A 19,882-nucleotide genomic window follows, 5' to 3' on the forward strand; every position below is an offset into this window, starting at 1 on the left:
AGGTTTGCGCTCCTTGATTAGAAGCACATTTTTGTCAATTTAACTTGTGTTATCATTAACCAAAGTTAAGTGAGTAGAATCAAGTTACTGATTTATTCTCAACAAACAGAAATTTCTTATTTTGAAAAGCTTTTCAAAAACACACCTAAAGGCTAAAGAGGTGAAGATGATAAAAGGAAAAAAAAAATAAATTTTAGGAATTGCAGCTTTGACGGAAGCAAACCATAGATTTGTCTGATTAACCATGAAAAAGTTTTGAGTGAGTTTAGCAAAATTTTCCCTTTTTTCAGAAAGTTTGTATTTAAAAAAAAAATCCGTTTCTTTTGGAAGTGATTAACCATGAATCCAGGTTCACTTTGTCTCCAACTCGGAACAAAGAGCGAGCTTTGTAGGATCTAGAAATTAATGTAGTGAGCCATTTATATCCTTGGTTCATACCAACGGAAAAGAAGACCCGTCGTCTTTAAGGGCGTGTTTGAATCACTGAACAAACGCCGCCTGGACACTATGGGCAGCGTTTGTTCAGGACCCATGAGTCGCAACCCTGGAGGTGCGACTCAAAGGTTCCAACATGACCTCTGAAAATAAACGAGCGGGGGTGCGTATGTCCTGTCCGGAAGAACCTTGCCAGCGTGTATCAATCCTGGGACACAGCAGGGCAAGGACCGGCCAGTACCCGCTCAGCTGTGTCCTGTGTATCAAACGCACTCTAAGACAACAATCCAGATGGCGGGCAAGCACATTTTTAGGACTCCCCACTGAATGCAAATTTTGATGGGTTTCCCCCGTGGTTCGAAAAGCGACTTGTGGCTGGGTCAAACCAGTGACTCCAGTTGAGTTTTACTAACCTTTCTTTTATATATAAAATAATACAACTAATGATTAAATGTACATTTAATAATGTAACAAATACCAAAGTATCAAGGAATAAAACGCAAATTCATCAATATATCGCAGAAAAATCAATAGATATTAATCACGAATGAACTTATCCATTTCAACAATTGTCTTAGAGAGAGGTTAGTGGTGGAATTGTGATTTTGATGAAGTAACCAAGATTTTGAATGTAAACCAATATCTTGAATAGTAAACAATAGTAATTAAAACAGCTAAAATACTATGTTCAATAAAAAAAATAAGAAAATACGTTGGCGTACAAATAAAAAAATCATAATTAATATAGATGATGATAATTATGTGTAAATTAAAACCGAAAAAATTGAGAACATGATAATAGATATATGCGTAGACCCAGTAGCCCCACTAGAAGGGTTGACACGATTGACTCAGATGGGTCACTGGGCTTTTAAAGTTGCGGTCGATCCCTAAATGACCCCAGTAGATGGAATTCCGCATCACACACACACACACACACACACACACACACACACACACACACACACACACACACAAAAGGTTACTTGGGACACGATTGTTTAAAAATAATCTTACAAACAAAAGCAATCTGTTTTTCTCTTTCAGAGCCTGAAAGATCATCCAATTAGTCTTTTTCAAGGAAGAGGTCCTTGCATACTTCTGGGTCCAGCTCCTTGCATATTTATAATTAACCACATATGAAGAAGTTTTTGAACTAACCCATTGCATACTTCTGGGTCCAGCTCCTTGCAGTTGTCTCATACTTGGTCCGATCTGTTTTGTACATGTGTGCGATCTCTGGCACCAAGGGGTCGTCTGGGTTTGGATCCGTCAGCAATGAACAAATTGACAGCAACACCTGGTAAGGGTGAAAACGCAAACCACCATCATAAGTCATTATAAATCAGAAACTTGTGCTTACGGATCTTAAAGGTTTCCACTGAATCTTCAGAGTAAGAGAAGTCCTAATATTAAATTAGTGACCCAGACATCAAAAGCACAAGGCACATAGGAGGGACTAGGAAGCAGAAGATGCCAGAAAGGGAAGCAAAGCATTTTTAAATTTATAGGAAGCGAGAAGTGAGGAATCAAAAAGGAAATGATATGAGAATCAAATGAAAAGTGAAGTGAGAATCGAATAGAAAGCGAATTAAAACTAAAATAAAAACGACTTACTTAAATTTTATGATTTTTTAGTGCAAAATCAAATTTTTGCCAAAATCTAAAAATGATGGTTACCTATTTAGAGAAAGCACAAAGGAAGTGAATGAGCAGCGTGAGATGAAACACAAAGAAAACATGAAAAGAAGTGCGGGAGGACATATAGGAAGCATGTAAGAAACATGATGAAGCATATGCGATTGAGAAGCATAAGAAAAGCATGTGAGAATCGAGATTCTCATCAAGTTTCGAAAGCGAAGACTATCATGTTTCTAATGTGACTTTTCGGAAAGCACACTTCCTGTTAAAATGTAAAACTGTACATATATGTATATATAATAATATTATATTATTATATATATATATATATATATATAAATACATTTTTAATTTCTTTCTTAATAGAGCTGTTGGACTGACACATTCCAACAGCTCTAAATAGAGCTCTTGGACTGTGCCCAACAGCTTTATTGAGTCCTCTTTCAGCTGTGTATATAAAGGGGTGCAGCCCCTCTTGTATTTCACTCCAATGCTTCTTAAGCAATTGGTTTTTCATATCAATAAAGAATACATTTTTATTTTTATTTTGTTTCCAGTTATACCCTTTTTAAGGGTTATGCTTTAGTGTCATTCTTGACACTTGCTCTTGTTAATCAAAGCTCGTGTTTCGAAGATCCCCATTTCATTTCATGGTATCAGAGCCGCGGAAGTACTAAATCTTGAGGAAAATCTGCCTCGGTTTCCGTGTCCGTTTGCAAAAGTGTTCGCCACTTGAAGAGAAGTGTTTTATCACTTCATTGGAGAAGATTTCACATCTTGTTGTATTGTTTTTTTTTTTTCTTTCTTTCTCATTTTCCTTCTTGTTTCTCTCCTTGTAATCGATGGATGACAATGATAAAGTCACCATCATGCCTATGAAACTAAGCGATACGAACTATGTAACATGGGCTTCAATCATGAAGCATCATATATGGGGAAAAGGCTTATGGGGGATTGTGGATGGTTCCGATTCGGAACCTAAGCTATCTCTTACTAAAAAGGAGGGAGATAAAGACGTCCCTCTATCGGAAGAAGAGAAAATCAAGGCTATTGCCTCATACGAAAAGAAATGGAAAGAATGGAGAATATCTCATGCGAAGATAATGTCATGGCTTATCAATAGCGTTGACATTAAAAAATGCTCAAGTCTTGCCAAATTTGATCATGCCGATAAAGCATGGGAATACCTTAAGAATATGTATTCCCTTAAAGATATTGCACACGTGTGCAACCTCCAAGAAAAAGTTCGAATGATGACACAAGGAGACAAAACTATTCGTGAATATTACAATGGGTTGTCCGAACTTTGGGAAGAACTTTCCCTTTTAGAACCAAAGTGGCATTGTGCCGAAGACATCGAGCTTCGTCAGAAACAACTCGATGTTGAACATTTTTACCAGTTTATCACTGGATTAAGGCCGGAATTTGAAACCACTAAATCGGCCCTACTTCACCGGGGAAAAATTCCTTCTATTGTTGAAACTATTGAAGAGTTAACAATGGAAGAAAATCGTCTCCGAAAAGGTTCTTTAAAAATTGAAGATGATTCTGTTTTAGCCGTGTCTAGACCAGGGAATCATGTTCGATCATATAGGCCTCCTCACTTTAACCGACAAAATGATGACTATGATAAGAAGAAAGTTATTTGTCATCACTGTCATGAACCGGGACACTACAGGCCACAATGTCCCAAACTTAAGGAGCTAAGAGAAAAAAGAGCTGCAATTGCTGGATCGGAGCCTAAAGATCAGGATGCACCAGTTTCCCTGGCCCAACTAATGGAGATCCTTCAGCCTCTCATCAAAGGTGCCTCTTCCTCATCTGAAGCTTCAACCGGCGCAGCAGCCTCATCTTTTTCTGATTTAGGTAAAATTTCTTGGCTTCTTGACTCTGGTGCATCTTTTCATATGACCCCAAATAATCAAAGTCTATCCAAATGTGTTAAAAATAAAACAAGTGTGTCAAAGGTCTTTACTGCTGATGGGACTTCTCTTGAAATAGAAGGAATAGGAGATTTTGAAAAAATTTATAAAACAAAAAATTTTTTTATTCCAGAAATTAGACATGTTCCCAAATTAAATTTAAATCTTTTATCTGTATCTCAAATTTCTGATTATGGGTGTAATATTTCTTTTTCTTCTCATGGTTGTTGGGTACAGGATCGCCAGTCAGGCAAGCTGATTGGGGAAGGCCATAGAGAAGGAGGACTCTATTACATGGATTTTTTGGAAATGCCGAAGAAAGCTTTTTGTTATAATATTCAAAAAATAGAGTTGGAACTGTGGCATAAGAGACTTGGTCACCCACATATAGCCAAAATCCAACATTTTCCAAATCTAGGAAAATTTTGTAACTCTGAATCATTTGATTGTAAAGATTGTATTCTCGGCAAAATGAAAAGATTACCATTTCAGAACAGAACCTTTTTCTCTTCAAGACCACTTGAATTAATACACTCGGATGTTTGGGGTCCTGCACCAGTAATTTCTAAAGGAGGATTTGTTTACTATGTTATTTTTGTCGATGATTTCTCCCGACATACGTGGATGTCAAAAATGCTTTTTTAAATGGAAAGCTAGTTGAAGAAGTATATATGGAACCCCCTCCTGGTCTAAGTATTCCTAAGGGTAAAGTCCTTCGCTTAGAAAAAACTCTTTATGGACTTAAACAAGCACCAAAAGCTTGGTATGATAGGTTTAGTCGTGTTATGATTGATATTGGTTTTCAATTCTGTTTAACTGACACTGCTTTGTTTATTAAGAATTCTGATGCAGGGATCATTGTGCTTCTTCTCTATGTGGATGATATGATCATCACCGGAAGCGATAAACAGGGAGTTGAAACAATCAAAACACTTCTTAAATCTCATTTTGAAATGACTGATTTGGGCTTGTTGAGATATTTTTTAGGCATTGAAGTTGCTTATTCTCCTAGAGGATATTTATTATCTCAGACTAAATTTGCTTTTGATATTGTTTTCAGGTCTGGTATTACTGATGATAAGAAAGTTGACACTCCAGAAGTTGTTAATGTTAAAATGAAGATTGATGATGGAGAACTTCTTGCAGACCCTACTCCTTACAGACAGCTTGTCGGGGCACTTTCCTATTTATCCATTACCAGACCAGATATAGCACATGCTGTTCATACAGCAAGTCAATTTCAACATGCTCCTACTTCTGTTCATATGGGAGCAGTCATGCGTATTATCAGATACATCAAGTCCTCTCTTTCACGAGGACTTTTCTTATCTTCCTCCTCTTCTCTTGATTTAATTGCATATACTGATGCTGATTGGGGAGGTGATCCCAATAACAGACACTCAACCACTGGCTTTTGTGTCTTTTTAGGGGAATCATTAATCTCGTGGAGGTGTAAAAAGCAGCAGAAGGTATCTCTCTCATCCACCGAAGCTGAATACAGAGCCATGGCAACCACGACCATGGAATTAGTTTGGCTCCGACGACTGCTTGCTGACATGGGAGTTGAAGCAACAAAGGCTTCACAAATGTGTTGTGACAGCAAAAGTGCGATCTACATTGCCAGTAACAGAACATTCCACGAACGCACCAAACACATCGAAATGGATTGTCACTACGTCAGAGAGAAATATCTACACGGGATAATTGATCTGCCATATGTCACTTCAGAATATCAGTTAGCAGACCTCTTTACAAAGCCTCTCGCTGCTCCCCGATTTCACTTTCTCTTAGACAAACTTTCGCTCATTGTACCGTAAGTTTGAGGGGGAGTGTTAAAATGTAAAACTGTACATATATGTATATATAATAATATTATATTATTATATATATATATATATAAATACATTTTTAATTTCTTTCTTTTCTATATTTTTTTTCCTTTATTTTTATTTTTTGTCTTTATGTCATCTAGTTTAGTTTGAACTAGAATGACTGTTGCTAGTCAAGTCCTGTCCAGACTTGACTAGCAATAGAGCTATTGGACTGACACAGTCCAACAGCTCTTAATAGAGCTGTTGAACTGACACATTCCAACAGCTCTAAATAGAGCTCTTGGACTGTGCCCAACAGCTCTATTGAGTCCTCTTTCAGCTGTGTATATAAAGGAGTGCAGCCCCTCTTGTATTTCACTCCAATGCTTCTTAAGCAATTGGTTTTTCATATCAATAAAGAATACATTTTTATTTTTATTTTGTTTCCAGTTATACCCTTTTTAAGGGTTATGCTTTAGTGTCATTCTTGACACTTGCTCTTGTTAATCAAAGCTCGTGTTTCGAAGATCCCCATTTCATTTCACTTCCTACGTCCAGTAACTCTGCATAGGAGCCACCGCATGTGCATGACTCTTTTGTGGTCAAAAGAGCTCATGTTTGAAAAAAAAAGAAAAATAGCCACAGAGCCTTATGCAGGTTTCTGCTTTCGGGTTTGGGAGAAACTCCCGGCCCTTTTTGAAGATTCATTACATTTATTGACCCATGATGATTAAATAATAAATCAAGAAAAACAACTTTTCAAATCAGCAAATGTGTTGAATGGTAAAAAATAACCCAAAAAAGAACTATCTACAGGTCTTGGAAATTGAGAATGCTCAGACCATTTCAAAAAGAAACATTAATAAATCTCACTCCTTAGAAAATGATGCAGAGAGGCAAATGACAACAAAAATCAATTGGTACAAAACTGAAGAAGCATCTTCGAACAAACCTTTGAAATGGTTAATGCAGGGCTCCACTGCTCCTTCAAAATGTCAAGACAAATGCTTCCATTGCTGTTGATATTTGGATGGAAAACCTTGGTCCTGAAGGCAACCTGAAGCAACAGAAAAACTAAACGTTTTAGGCATTGACTGGTACAACATTTCAAAGCAACAGAAAAGGTGAATCCCTGCTAGCAATATGGTGCTTTTATAAGACGACAATTGCAATGGCTGGTACCATATTTCGAAAGATCTCTTACCTTGCTTGGCAGTTCATTCAAGCAAATGCACTTCAATGTACATTTGCTTTATGTTGACAACAAAGAACACTGAGCCATCACGTTCTTAAAGTACATCCACCCATTCGTTTGACACTTGAAGCAATGTGTTTCAATTTAAATGAAAAGGGAACTGAGTCATTTCGCAGAACAAATTTATATATCAACCGCCTATGTCACATGGGTGCGGGTGCGGGTGCGGAGATTCGGCACTTCCAAAAAAACCGGGTGTGGGGGTGTGGCAGGGGCAAAAATGTATATATATATATATATATATATATATATATATATATATATATATATGATCCACTACTCAATATGTTCAAACTCAATTAGAACTATAGTTTTCTAAAATGTACATGAACAAACAACATATTTCACGATTTCTGGTGTGAATGTTACCATCACGGTATAATCATCTGGAAAAACCAATATCCAGTAAAGCATAGCACAGTACCATAGTGTATCTAAGAAAATAAGTTGTACAGGGATTAAATATGCAACACTCCTGGACCCACGTGTGCCAAAAATACCTACAAATTCCCTATGTTATAGAATATCCATAAACACGCATAGATTTCCCTTCTAATAATTAGGGGTGTGATCAGTTACAATCTATATTGCAAATCACAACATATGTTTTAATACTTAAAAAGATAATTCCTCGACATTTCATGTTTATCACATGTTAGGTAGCATAAAATCTCATACTATCTCGACCAATATAACAACTACTTGCATCCAAATGTACAACACCATTCATTACACAGTTATGATGGGATAAGAACTAAGCAAGTGAGAACAACTAATAAAACATATCCTTTGCTGTAATGTAATGCCGGTGTTGTAGACAGATTTTCGACCATGGATAAAAATGCAAACCCGCAGTCATACACAACTATACTTTGAGATACAAAAGAGAACACCGATTAGTTGAGGCAAATCACAAACATTTTTTCAATTTTAATTTAGGATAACTAAATCGCAGATTTCTATTCATGGATTTCATACAAGAAGAAAAAAAACGTTTTGTTGCCAGTACTCAGTCAGTGATTTCAATCTTCGAGTTTTTTTTGGGTCCATAGCAGCGGAAATCCCCAAATCTGCCGATTTGGGGTTTACGGCAGCCCTTAAAACTCCTCTTTTGATTTGGAGTTCAAAGCAACCGAAACCCCCTAAATCTGCCGATTTGGGGGTTTTGGCAGCCATTAAAACCCCCTCTTTTTTTCTTTCAAAATCCTTTATATTTGGGGTGTGTTACAACCCATTGCAAACTTGAAATAAAATACACCCACAACAATCGCGGTAAACCCTACCTGTGAATCGAGGATTCCCGATTTCTTTTTTATTCCCTCTTTCGGCTACCGTGAATCCAAAGGAGTCCCCTTGCCATCGTGCTCGTGTGAGCCGTGTGCCTTTTCACCAAATGGTGCGAGAAAGAAAGGAAAACGAGAGGGAGAGAAGTAGGGGAAGGAAGATAACGAGTGAGAGAGACAGGTAACGAGTGAGAGAGGAAGAGGATGGGGGGTTTAGAAGAGTGCGTAAGAGAGGGGCGAAACAGAAGGGAGATGGGGGTCGTGGGGAGTGGGGGTTGGTTACCCCAACACTCCAGCGGCTGCGCAACACCCCCTCCCTTTTCATAGGGCAATTTTTTTTTTAAATCCAAAAAAATGGACCGAAATGACCCTGGGTGCGGTCAACGCACCCAGGATTGGGTTGACCACACTCGGTGCCGCACCCGCACCCGCGTTGAATCGCGTCGACGCGGGTGTGGCACCCTGCTAGCCGAATCCCTGTTACATAGTGCACCGCATATCCTCTTTTGCATTATAAAATAACTGTTGTTCTAAGGATGGCAGTGGGGCAGGGCGGGGGACAAGGTCTCCACCCCCGCCCCGCATCAAGATTTTATCCTCCACCCCCGCCTCCATCCCCGACGGGGATGGATTTTATCCTCCACCCCTGCCTTCATCCCCGTTTCATGTCCTCCATCCCTGGTTCAAACGGGGATGAGGCGGGGCGGGGATATTGCAGGGAAAAGTGGTCGGGGCGGGGATGAGGCGGGGATCGTGCCGGGGTGGGGAAAAGTGCACGTCCATCCCCGCCTCCACCCCCGGACGGGGATGGATTTTAACCTTCGTCCCCGCCTCCATCCCCGTTTCATACCCTTCATCCCCGGTCCAAACGGGGCGAGGCGGGGCGGGGCGGGGCCCCGCTTTCCCCCGGTCCACTGCCATCCCTATGCTGTTCCCATAACACAAGGACTGATTTAAAGAGGGAGCCAAAAGATAAAGAAAAATTCGCATGCCAGAAATGAAAGAATATTTTCTGTTTTTATTTTTTTCACAGTTGCAATGGAATTGTGTGCAAAATGACAATCAGGACAGATTCAGGTAATAGAACCACTCAAAAGTGGAGAAAGAATAAAGAAATTGTTATTCTGTGGCCATTTCATGGATTATAAATTTTCTGCCCCAAAAGGTAGGTTAAAGAATCATGATAGGCAACATCGGAAAACCAATCTTTGAAACAAGCATATGATCACTGCCAAGATCAACCAGGTAGTGTTAGCATCCCTCATAGATGCCAGAGTGCCGGCCCAAAGGCCATGCAACTGCCAAGCTTCACTCATCAACTTCGACATCATAAATGTCGATGCAGGAAGGAGAGCTGCTGCGACTCCCCACCGAAACAAACAGATACCAGGCATCCAAAATCCCACATAGCGGGAAAGGGACCAACAACAGCAGCAGGCTGCAGTGGCCTGCCATCCTGCACATCCAAGTGCTCTACATGATGCACAAGACACCTTGCAGTTGAGCTCACAGCAGCATGATTAGGGGCATCACTGCTATTGCAACAGGAAAGCAACAGAAAGACTCAACAAGCACCAACCATGCACGAATAGGTGCATGCTAGACACAACAACAGGCCAAGCACCCAGACACCTCATGGCACCGCTCACAGCCACAATGCTGCCGGGCAACAAGACCAACACCACTCATGCACCAATCATGTGCAGCATGCCCGAAGCACCAACCCATGCCCGAATAGGAAAAATCATTTTTTCTCCCTCTCAAAAGAAGAACAAAAAACAGTCTTGCAACACACACATGCACAAGAATACACACACACATAAACAGACATGCAAATCCTGAGTCTACTCTCAAAAGCAATAATCAACAATATCCATTTAGTCATCAGTTAACCAAGATCTTTTAACTCTTTCAACACAGAATTTAGGAATCATAACCACCAATGAAGACTCAGAAAATTGTTAACGACAAAGGGTCAAATCCACACGAGGGGTGTTCAAGACATTTTAATAAAAGCCTACTCACTGATTTTAAAGGACTTCATATCAGATACAAAGCAAAAACTTCTTTAGGCATTCAACATCACCATATGTAGAAATATGAAATGCCTCATCCCTAGTTTCATGGACCAACAAGATCACATTCCCCCCACTGAACTTGGATAAAAATTGTTCAACTAAGGTAAGGGACATAAGATATTTTGTCCCCATAATGGGACAGAATAGACGGTGCAAGAGGAAGTTTGTTTCACTGTGTCAATGATGTACCAGAATGAGATGCCAAACATATAAGATAAACACAGACATCAAGGACAAAATAAAAAAGAAAAAGGTAAGTACGTAAAATCACCATTATCTTATATGGCACTTATAGTTGTAAGAACATAGCGCATAACAACCAAATTATCCCTAAGGTGGCAATGCATTCTAATATATTTTAAGATATTATATTATGATTACAGTATATCTTCTTGCAAAAAAGGAAACATGATCAGCAGCAGCAGCATCTCAAATTAAATGCCAGGGCTTGATAATGGCAGCCAGATTCATAAGCATGATATTCAACATCATAATTGGTCCACAGAGTTAAATCATTAAAAACAATAAGAAAGATCCAGGCCAAAAAGTAAATTTTGCCAATTGTTACAGTTATAAATGCATCTCATAGCCATTGACCATCAGCTCTATAGATGCAATAATTCTCCCCTACCTCAACACCAGAAGCCATTGCGGCCATTGCTTTATATCCATATGGTATATTCTTTTATTTTGAAAGAAAAAAATAGTACAGCAAACTATACCAAGGTTTGAAGCTAAGAGCTACTATCAAAAGCAGGATAACTTTAGAAACATTTCCTATATTTAGTCATGAGAAATTTGGCACATGGCTTTCCAAGAAAGGATGATTCACATTTATCCCTCAATTTCTGGACAGGGAAATCTTTCTCTCTGTGATTCAGGGTGTCGGCATACATATTGTCCATCCATGACCAAACTCCCACCGCCATATATATATACATATATATATATACACTCAAAAAGCTATGTCACAGGGACACCGCGTTTTGGCTCGGTGTCTTCAATGACACAAGTGGACATGTGATACTACCATAGTGACAAATGTTTAAAACATGGTTGCCAGTTGAGGAAGCGGGAGCGGGAAGCGATACGGGAAGCGGGAGCGGGAAGCGAGGCACTTTCAAAATTTTAGGAAGCGGGGAAGCGTGGGACCACTTAGGAGCGATTCGGGAAGCGTCTCGGAAGCGACCTAGGAAGCGTCTCGGAAGCGAGGGGGAAGCGAAAAAAATAAATAAAAAATAAATAAAAAATACAAAAAAATGAAAAAAACAGGGGAAGCGTGGGGGAAGCGAGGGGGAAGCGTGATGGGAAGCGCGCTTCCCATTAAAGGGAAGCGCGTCCCCCATTAAAGGGAAACGCGTCCCCCATTAAAGGGAAGCGCACTTCCCAAAAAAGGGGGACGCTTCCCCCCACGCTTCGGAAGCGCGACGTTTCGCGCTTCCGAAGCGCGCTTCCCCTTTTAGCTAGGCGCTTCCGGTAACTCTGGTTTAAAACGTAAAAATATCGTTTTTCAAAAACTCATGAGAATTTGAAAATTTTTCATAAATCTAGCATTTTTTCAGCAAAATCTCGGCAATAAAAAAATAAATTAAAAAATATAAAAAATAATTTTTATAAGAAATATTAATAAAAATTATTTAAAAATAAAAATACACAGTTTTTTCATGATAAATAGTTGTTTAAAACATAAATATCACGTTTAAATCGGTATTTATGTTTTTTCATAAATCTTGAGATATTTTGAAAATTTCGCAAGAGATTGCCGTTTTAAACTTTCAGGCAATTTTTGGCGATATTATCGCGAGATTTTCATAAATCTCGCGATATTTGTCACTATGGAATCGACTCAGTTAGCACCACAGCACGCGTTTGACCATGTCATATGTGGTCAAACACGTATCCTTGGACGACTGCCCAATTTTTTTCAAAACAGAACAAACTTTATAAACTTGACAAGGGTAACCTGGTCTTTTAACTAGGACTCCCTTTTTGAAAAATTGAACTGCTAAAGAGGCAGCTTTTAAACAAAAAATAATAATAAACTAAGGGGGGATGCTCAACTCCTTGTCAGTACACACACAGAAAAGTAGCTGCCTAAGACTCTCTTCGTATAGACGGAGAGGGGGATGCACAACTTCTTATCCTTCAATATAGGACTATTTTTGCTGGTGCAATGAGCTGATTTCCAAGCATTTCTTATTGTAGGTAAGAGACTATATTACTACTTATTATTACTTACGTGGTGGATCTATTATCCACACACTACACCATACAATTATTATAAATTAGTTGATTGGGGTAGAAATCCACACATTAGTTGGATTTATCTCAAGCTATAAATTCATATTTATACCACAATCTTTAACTTAAGTTATATTGTGAACCTGTTGGAACCACTTTACTTAGATACAAATTAACTCATAAAACATTATATATATATATATATATATATATATATATATTGTGAACCTGTAGGTAAGAGACTATATTACTACTTATTATGACTTCCATGGTGGATCTATCATCCACACACTACACCATACAATTATTATAAATTAGTTGATTGGGGTAGAAATCCATACATTAGTTGGATTTATCTCAAGCTATAAATTCATATTTATACCACAATCTTTACCTTAAGTTATATTGTGAACCTGTAGGTAAGAGACTATATTACTACTTATTATGACTTACGTGGTGGATCTATTATCCGCACACTACACCATACAATTATTATAAATTAGTTGATTGGGGTAGAAATCCATACATTAGTTGGATTTATCTCAAGCTATAAATTCATATTTATACCACAATCTTTATCTTAAGTTATATTGTGAACCTGTTGGAACCACTTTACTTAGATACAAATTAACTCATAAAACATAATATATATATTTATAATCACAGATATTATATCGGCGATATTTTGAAAATACCGCGATATTATCACTGTAAATTCAGCAAACAATAATGTCGTTAAAATATCACGATATTTTAAAATATCGCTCGTTTGATAATATCACAATATTATCACTAGAATATCGTGATATTACCAATTAGTTTTACTGTTTTTATTTATTTTTTACATTTTAAATATGTTTTTCTTATTTCTTTTACATTGTTTACTCATTTTATTTATTGTTTATGTATTTTTTGTCTAAACATGATATTTTCTTACTTATTTTTGTTATTTTTTATATTTTTTAAGCCCCGAGATTTATCACTAAATCTATAATATCGCAAGAAATAGCCTGCCGAGATATAGCCGATACCGATATTTGTGACTATATATATATATATATATATATATATATATATATATATATATATATATATATATATATATATATATATATATATATATATATATATGTTCTAGTGTCCTAATTTTTAGAATTTTTCTCGAATCGGTGTCCCCCTATTTGAATCAAGTGTCCGTGTCCAATGGTGTCTTTGTGACAGCCGAAAAGTCTCCAAAATCCCTTGGAAAAATCTAGCTTCCTTTTCCTACATCCCTGAAGACAGAACTGGGAAACAAGGCAAGATTTAAAACCAGGGGAATGTGAAATTACTCATATACCAAGGTAGAGAAGGATGCCAGGGGAATGTGAAATTACTCATATACCAAGGTAGAGAAGGATGCTCATTTCAAAAAGGAGAAAAATATGAAGAGAAGAATTCTGAAGATTATGGCTTTTGTATTGAATTTCTCCCTGCTTGATGAAGGCACTTACTTACCAGGGTTCTCCTGACCTGAAAATTTTAAATTCTTGGAATCCAAGTGTCTCTAGTCAGTTATGCATAACTTGTTACTTTTCTCTTTTTTTGAGAAAAATATAACTTTGTCACTATTTTAGCTTGCTATCATTCCCGTCTGTTTATTGTGATGGTTTCCTTTGCTACTATTACCTTCCTTTGGCTTGCCAACTTTGTATAAGGTTTACTTACCTCCAAACACCACTGTGGAAAGTAGACTGATAATAACTCAAAGTTGGACTTTCCTTGAAGCATATAAAGAAGCCCTTCTGCTTTTACTGGAATGCATAAGCATACTGTTATTGATCATGCACACAATCCAAAATTTCAAATCCAACCAGCTAAGCATAACATGGTTGCTCACCATAAAATTTCATACAATAGCTACCCTGCACTATATGCTGAGGAATAAAAACACCCAATGAATTATCAACATAGCAGAAATTTCCAACTAAAAAACATTCAAGGTTATGTTAGTCATATAATTTATATATGCAAATATTGCAACAAGAAGCAACTATAGAATGAATGAGCATGGAACTCTGACAGATTATGTTTACCTTTGGTGGCTTAAAGGGATAGTCTGGTGGGAAATGAATCGTAACTAGAAATACACCTCCTGCATAAGGACTGTCAGGAGGACCCATTATTGTTGCTTGCCAGTGAAACATATCCTCTGCCACTGGACCTGTAAATAATGAAAAAAAATGACAAATTAAAGATGGATCCAATGCAGTTCAGCATACAAAACCTTCCAAGTAATTTTAATTCAAATAAACAAAATCATTTGTAAAAATAACTTAATTGAGATTTATTCTGCTGTACTCAACTTCGTAGTTACTCTAGCTACAAGCAGAAATAGATGAGTCATCATGAGCAACAGACCCATTCAGAAGTCTTAATCAGAACAAATAGGTGTTTGTTCACAGGACAACTTCCAATAGCAACACTGACATCAATACTTGAACAAGAGGAACATCCACCAAAAATTACCACAATAATGGGTCTAGAGCTCGAGGCTGACCAGTAGATATTCCAAGGATTCCTAAAAAGATAAAAGTAAAGAATATAGAGGCCAATAACAATAGAAGTAGAGTTCATTTGCAAATGATAATACTGTGTCAACAGAACAGTTTCAGTTGAATATCAAAAATATGGAAGAGCCAATATCCTTTTTCTGTGGCTTTAACCTTGCAAAGCCTGCTGATCGTATGTCTTCGTTCATTTCTATCTACAATAGAACTTTGAGTCACTACAATCACAATACTTCTTGCTAGTGCCCTCCAAATCTTCATCAGTCTTTCTTTCCCTTCTCTTAAACTCCAGCATCGATCCTATTGTCGTTTCTTCGCTTCTTATTTTTTAATGTCCAAACATAAATGCATCCCTTGATTTTTTTCTTTTTTTGGCCTACTTTAATATCAATGTTCATTATTTTATCTTGATATGATGTTACTTAACATCCATTAAACAAAAAGGCATACTATCTTCGCATGTCAAATGTTGGCTCCTTTCCAATTCATCATCTTGAGCTAATTGTGGCATTCGTAATCTTGTTTTTAAGAAGCCAAAAACCAAATCTAACCAAAGAAGATATATCCCATAATTGGATGCCTACAATCTACAGAACCATATTGACTATAAAGGTACAGGAAACAAGTGCAATGGCACCATTATTATGCAAACAATGTGAGCCTTCGCTCAGTACGTACACAAATCAGGCCTTACCTCAGTAGAGAAGAATGAGAAATTTTACTATGAGTAAACAGATAGCACTGATAATGCCCAAATGTCATAGTCAAAGAGAACTGATCAATGCATGAGAAAAGATGTCCGAGTATTATTACTGCTGGTAATTTAATAATGCACAAATATTAAAATTTTTAATTTTAAAGTAGCAGAAACTTGTAAGTGAAGTCTACAGACTCCTTTTTATTGAAGAACATTCATATGGAATGAACCTTACCTAGTTATACAATTGCAATGAGGTTATAGTTATATCTATATACAATTGGGCTTTTACAAGAAAGAAAGAACCCAACTGGAAAGTGTAATGTAGAAGAATTTCCGACCATTTGAAATCGACCAACAATGAGTTACTTGCGAATTTGAATAATGGGGATAAAGGGAGACAGAAGTTGAGGTTCAAGCAATACCTAGTGCAATGGCACCCCTGATTTCAAATAGGGTGACCAATGGATGGGGGGGCAGTTGGGGCCGTGCTGGAACTCCAATCCCGGACCACGCCCGGATCACACCCAGGGCCAGCCCATAGAGGCTGGGCCACGGGTGGTCCAGAGTCCAGACCCGGCCTATACAGACTGGGCCACTGGTGGTCCAGACCCAGGCCTATACAGGTTGGGCCATGGGTGATCCAGACCTGGCCTATACAGGCTGCGCCACGGACGGTCCAGACCCGGCCTATACAGGCTGGGCCACAGGTGGTCCAGACCCAGCCTATACAGGATGAGCCAGTAGGCTGCCCGCCCTTTCCAAAGGGGTGAACCATGGGCTTCTTAAACCAAAACCTTGTTTCCAAAAGACTAAGGCTTTGACGAAACATTATCACTCGTTTGTGCTTTAAAAACCCCAAAAATATGAAACATTAGTTCCAGAACCAAAACATCAGATCCACTTTCCAACTTCTGTGATATGATAAGCACACTATGCTGGCCATTGGACTAAAAATGCCAGGCCCTTCTTGTCTGCGATTGTGAATGGGAGATAACTTAAATTTAGTAAATTCAGCACACATACACAAACAGAATGCTTCAGTGCACCCGCCTATCAAGATGAATATGAAAAGATAGAATAATGCATTGAGCTACAGAATGCAATATCACAACTTATCACGTTTACCCAGCTCACTGGTTGCAGCCAAATTCCATCACGCCCAGAGACATATTTCTTGAGTCTCAAAAACTAATCTAAGTTTTTTATAAATTTTGAACCAAGGGTTCACAAGGTTCCAGGTACTCTGTTTCCGGTCATCAAGAGGTTTATCCAAGACAAGCCAGGGAAAAGTCGGCTGAGCCATCAGAAGCCACAAACTTTCTGAAGCACTTCCTTTTTCGAGGAAGAATCAGGTCGGCTCGAAACTTACCAAGTCAAACAAGGCCTTACCTCTTCTTTTAAAACTTTTATCCCAAGAACTCCGTCAGGACTTTCTCCTTAAGCCTTAAAAAAGGTTTATCCATCCGCATTATGAAATTTAGAAACTTGGACAAACAAGAATAAGGCATTTAGGAAGCCCAATTATTTATAGCACGCCATCACAGATCTAATGCATTGCAACAAGCACCGCACATAATGTTCACAAGGCCAAGCTTAAAAATACAAGATATTTCATCCCTTGTTCGTAAAGCTAAACGCACAGCCAAATTGAGGGAAGGCAAAAGGAAACCCTTTCACCGTTCACATCCACCTTACAGGTTCATCGAATAGCATAATACGCATAACAAATCTCTAAACAGCCGAACAGGGAGAGAGAGAGAGCTACATGAGGCGATTCACCTCTGAAAACAACAAAAAAAACGATCGACGCCGAAAACATCACAAACTACCGATGATCACACGTTCATAACCCTAATCAACAGAGAATCCGATGATAACACGTTCAGGACACTAATCAACAGAAAATCCAAAGCCGAAGAGCCCGATTCCCCGCAAAAATCACAGATCAGCGATCAGAAGGCACCGATATGGAGATCAAACCCTAGATTACCAACGGAGCCACGGTTTGAGCGGAAAATCTCGCTTGATCTACGGATCTTCGGCCGAAAAAAAAGAAAGATTACCTGCGCTACAGGAGGTCGGAGGATCCTTCTGCAGATCCTTGAGCTCCTTCAGGATCCGCTTCGACGCCATGGCCCCGGACGAAACCCTAGATCTGGCGGAGGAGGAGGATAAGGAGCGAGGACGATGAAGATCACAGAAGAGATTAGCGAGACGGAGGAGGAGAGCGAAAATGAGGAAATGAAGAGGAGAAACGAAACGTTACAATCGGACCGGAAAAAGGGCAGACCTCGGTATTTATTTGCGATGAAATCGTCTTGTGAATCACCTGATTGGCTACGGAGTAAGCTACTGGCAGTCTGCAATGACGAAATCGTCCCTAGTGAATTGTATCATTCCTTGTTCTTTCGTCTCGGTTGTACGATTGGGTTTTGTATCGGTGTCGTCTGCTGAAAGACTCGGTCAATGGACTCCAATCATATGTGGGGATGTCAAGGGTCTGGGTTTGGATCAGGTTTCCCACCAACTAAAGATGCAAACGGGTTGGAGTTTAAAATGGGAGCGGAGCCGAGTGACCCGGGTCTGTTGGATCATTTTGGATCTATATTTTAGTTTGGATTTTTTTTTATAGATTGTATTTGGATATTAAATCTATAGTGGATCCGCATTTAATTATGATGTTCATCTGTATTAGGAAACTTATCTTACTTAAAGTTATATTTGAAATTTCTCATCTATAAGTGGATGAGAAATCTTAGAGTTTTGGCTGTTTAAATTGACATATGAAAATTTCTTTTATTTATTGTCTTTTTCCTGCTTTTCTAGATGATAGATATTCTTAGAATTTCTTAGATAATCCTTAGGTGTGGTAGCTTTATCTGTAAATCTGAACAAACTGCCCCAGGTGCATAGACCTAGCTGCGCCGGCTCAGCCTGACATACTACGGTCTTTGTCCATGTAAATCCGATATTGGGTTTTCTTTACTAGCCCACAACATATTGTAGGCAATGGAGAGTATGTATCTGAATCATAGTCCAATTTGAAACAAATATAGTTGGTCTAGTTTGATTTTGGTAAAAATTGGATCAATGAATTTAGTTGGATCCAGGTTGACATCAATTTAACCAATCCATTTTAAGTTTCTCCACTTGAAAATGAAAGATTTCCCAGGTTTGTTTAGCAAATCCATTTCTATTGTTCCCTTGCGACTTACCTTGTAAAGTTGTGCTTAGAGTCTGTTTTGCTTTTGTTGAGTCTGATGTAAGCTGCTCAGTTCAGGTGAATCAATACCCTGAAAAGACAACCCCTATGCTTGAACTGTAATAGCCCTCGGGCAAAATTATGAATGAATTAAATGCGTTGAGCTTTCTTTTGTTCACCCTCGTTGTGATTGCTTCTTGTGATTGCAATTCTTCTCCCTCTATTCTTTCTTGCTCTCTTGTACTCTTATTACAAGCTTCCGCGACTAGCAAGCTAGCTAACAAGTAGGCTTGTGCCGGTAAGGAAGGACCGTCACGCCGCACTGGCTCATTGAAGAAAATAGGCCTGTGACAAGTGGTACCAGAGTCCGTTCTCGTGCTGGGGAAGGGACTCCAGAGTCGGTGTCGACAGGCTACAATTTGTGAGCAAGACATCATGGTACTTTATCAAAATCTGCGCAACACCAATAGCAAGGCAGTTGCCGAAGCTGAGGAGATGGGTTCACCTCGGGGCCAAGAAGAGATGGCTTCAACTGTCAACAAGCTGGTAGAAGATGTGACTTCGCACGAGAAAGCGATTTCACGCGCAGTTGAATCATTCGGTGGACTGAATAATATGGTAACGAGCCTGCAAGAGCATATGAACTTACAGATGGGGCAGATCACTTCGTTGACCACAATAGTGGCTAACTTGCAAACTGAAGTAGGGGAGCTTCAGTTGAAAAATCGCACATTGCAGCGATCAGTGACCCTAAATGGCGGAAAT

The 19,882-nt window shown here is 38.7% G+C and overlaps 1 protein-coding gene across 1 annotated transcript; it reads right to left on the reverse strand.

Moving 5' to 3' along the window:
* Positions 1–1,421: 1,421 nt before the first annotated feature.
* Positions 1,422–18,196, reverse strand: LOC149819839 (ubiquitin-conjugating enzyme E2-17 kDa-like). The gene is made up of 4 exons (XM_089983641.1): positions 17,979–18,196; positions 14,742–14,869; positions 6,762–6,866; positions 1,422–1,735 (listed from the first exon to the last, which is right to left on the reverse strand). The coding sequence occupies exons 1-4, from the start codon at positions 18,046–18,048 to the stop codon at positions 1,592–1,594; spliced, it is 447 nt and encodes a 148-aa protein (XP_089839767.1). The 5' UTR covers positions 18,049–18,196; the 3' UTR covers positions 1,422–1,591.
* Positions 18,197–19,882: the final 1,686 nt, after the last annotated feature.

Source organism: Nuphar pumila, chromosome 12, assembly GCF_984573655.1.
Source record: "Nuphar pumila chromosome 12, dmNupPumi1.hap1.1, whole genome shotgun sequence".
NCBI lineage: Eukaryota > Viridiplantae > Streptophyta > Magnoliopsida > Nymphaeales > Nymphaeaceae > Nuphar > Nuphar pumila.

What these genes read in the sequence shown, in the direction of transcription:
- LOC149819839 (XM_089983641.1), bottom strand. Translation starts at nt 18,048, where the DNA reads ATGGCGTCGAAGCGGATCCTGAAGGAGCTCAAGGATCTGCAGAAGGAT. An exon ending in TCCGACCTCCTGTAGCGCAG is followed by an intron (nt 14,870 to 17,978) that starts GTAATCTTTCTT and finishes CATTATTTACAG; the next exon opens with GTCCAGTGGCAGAGGATATG. An exon ending in CTGCATTAACCATTTCAAAG is followed by an intron (nt 1,736 to 6,761) that starts GTTTGTTCGAAG and finishes CACCCTTACCAG; the next exon opens with GTGTTGCTGTCAATTTGTTC.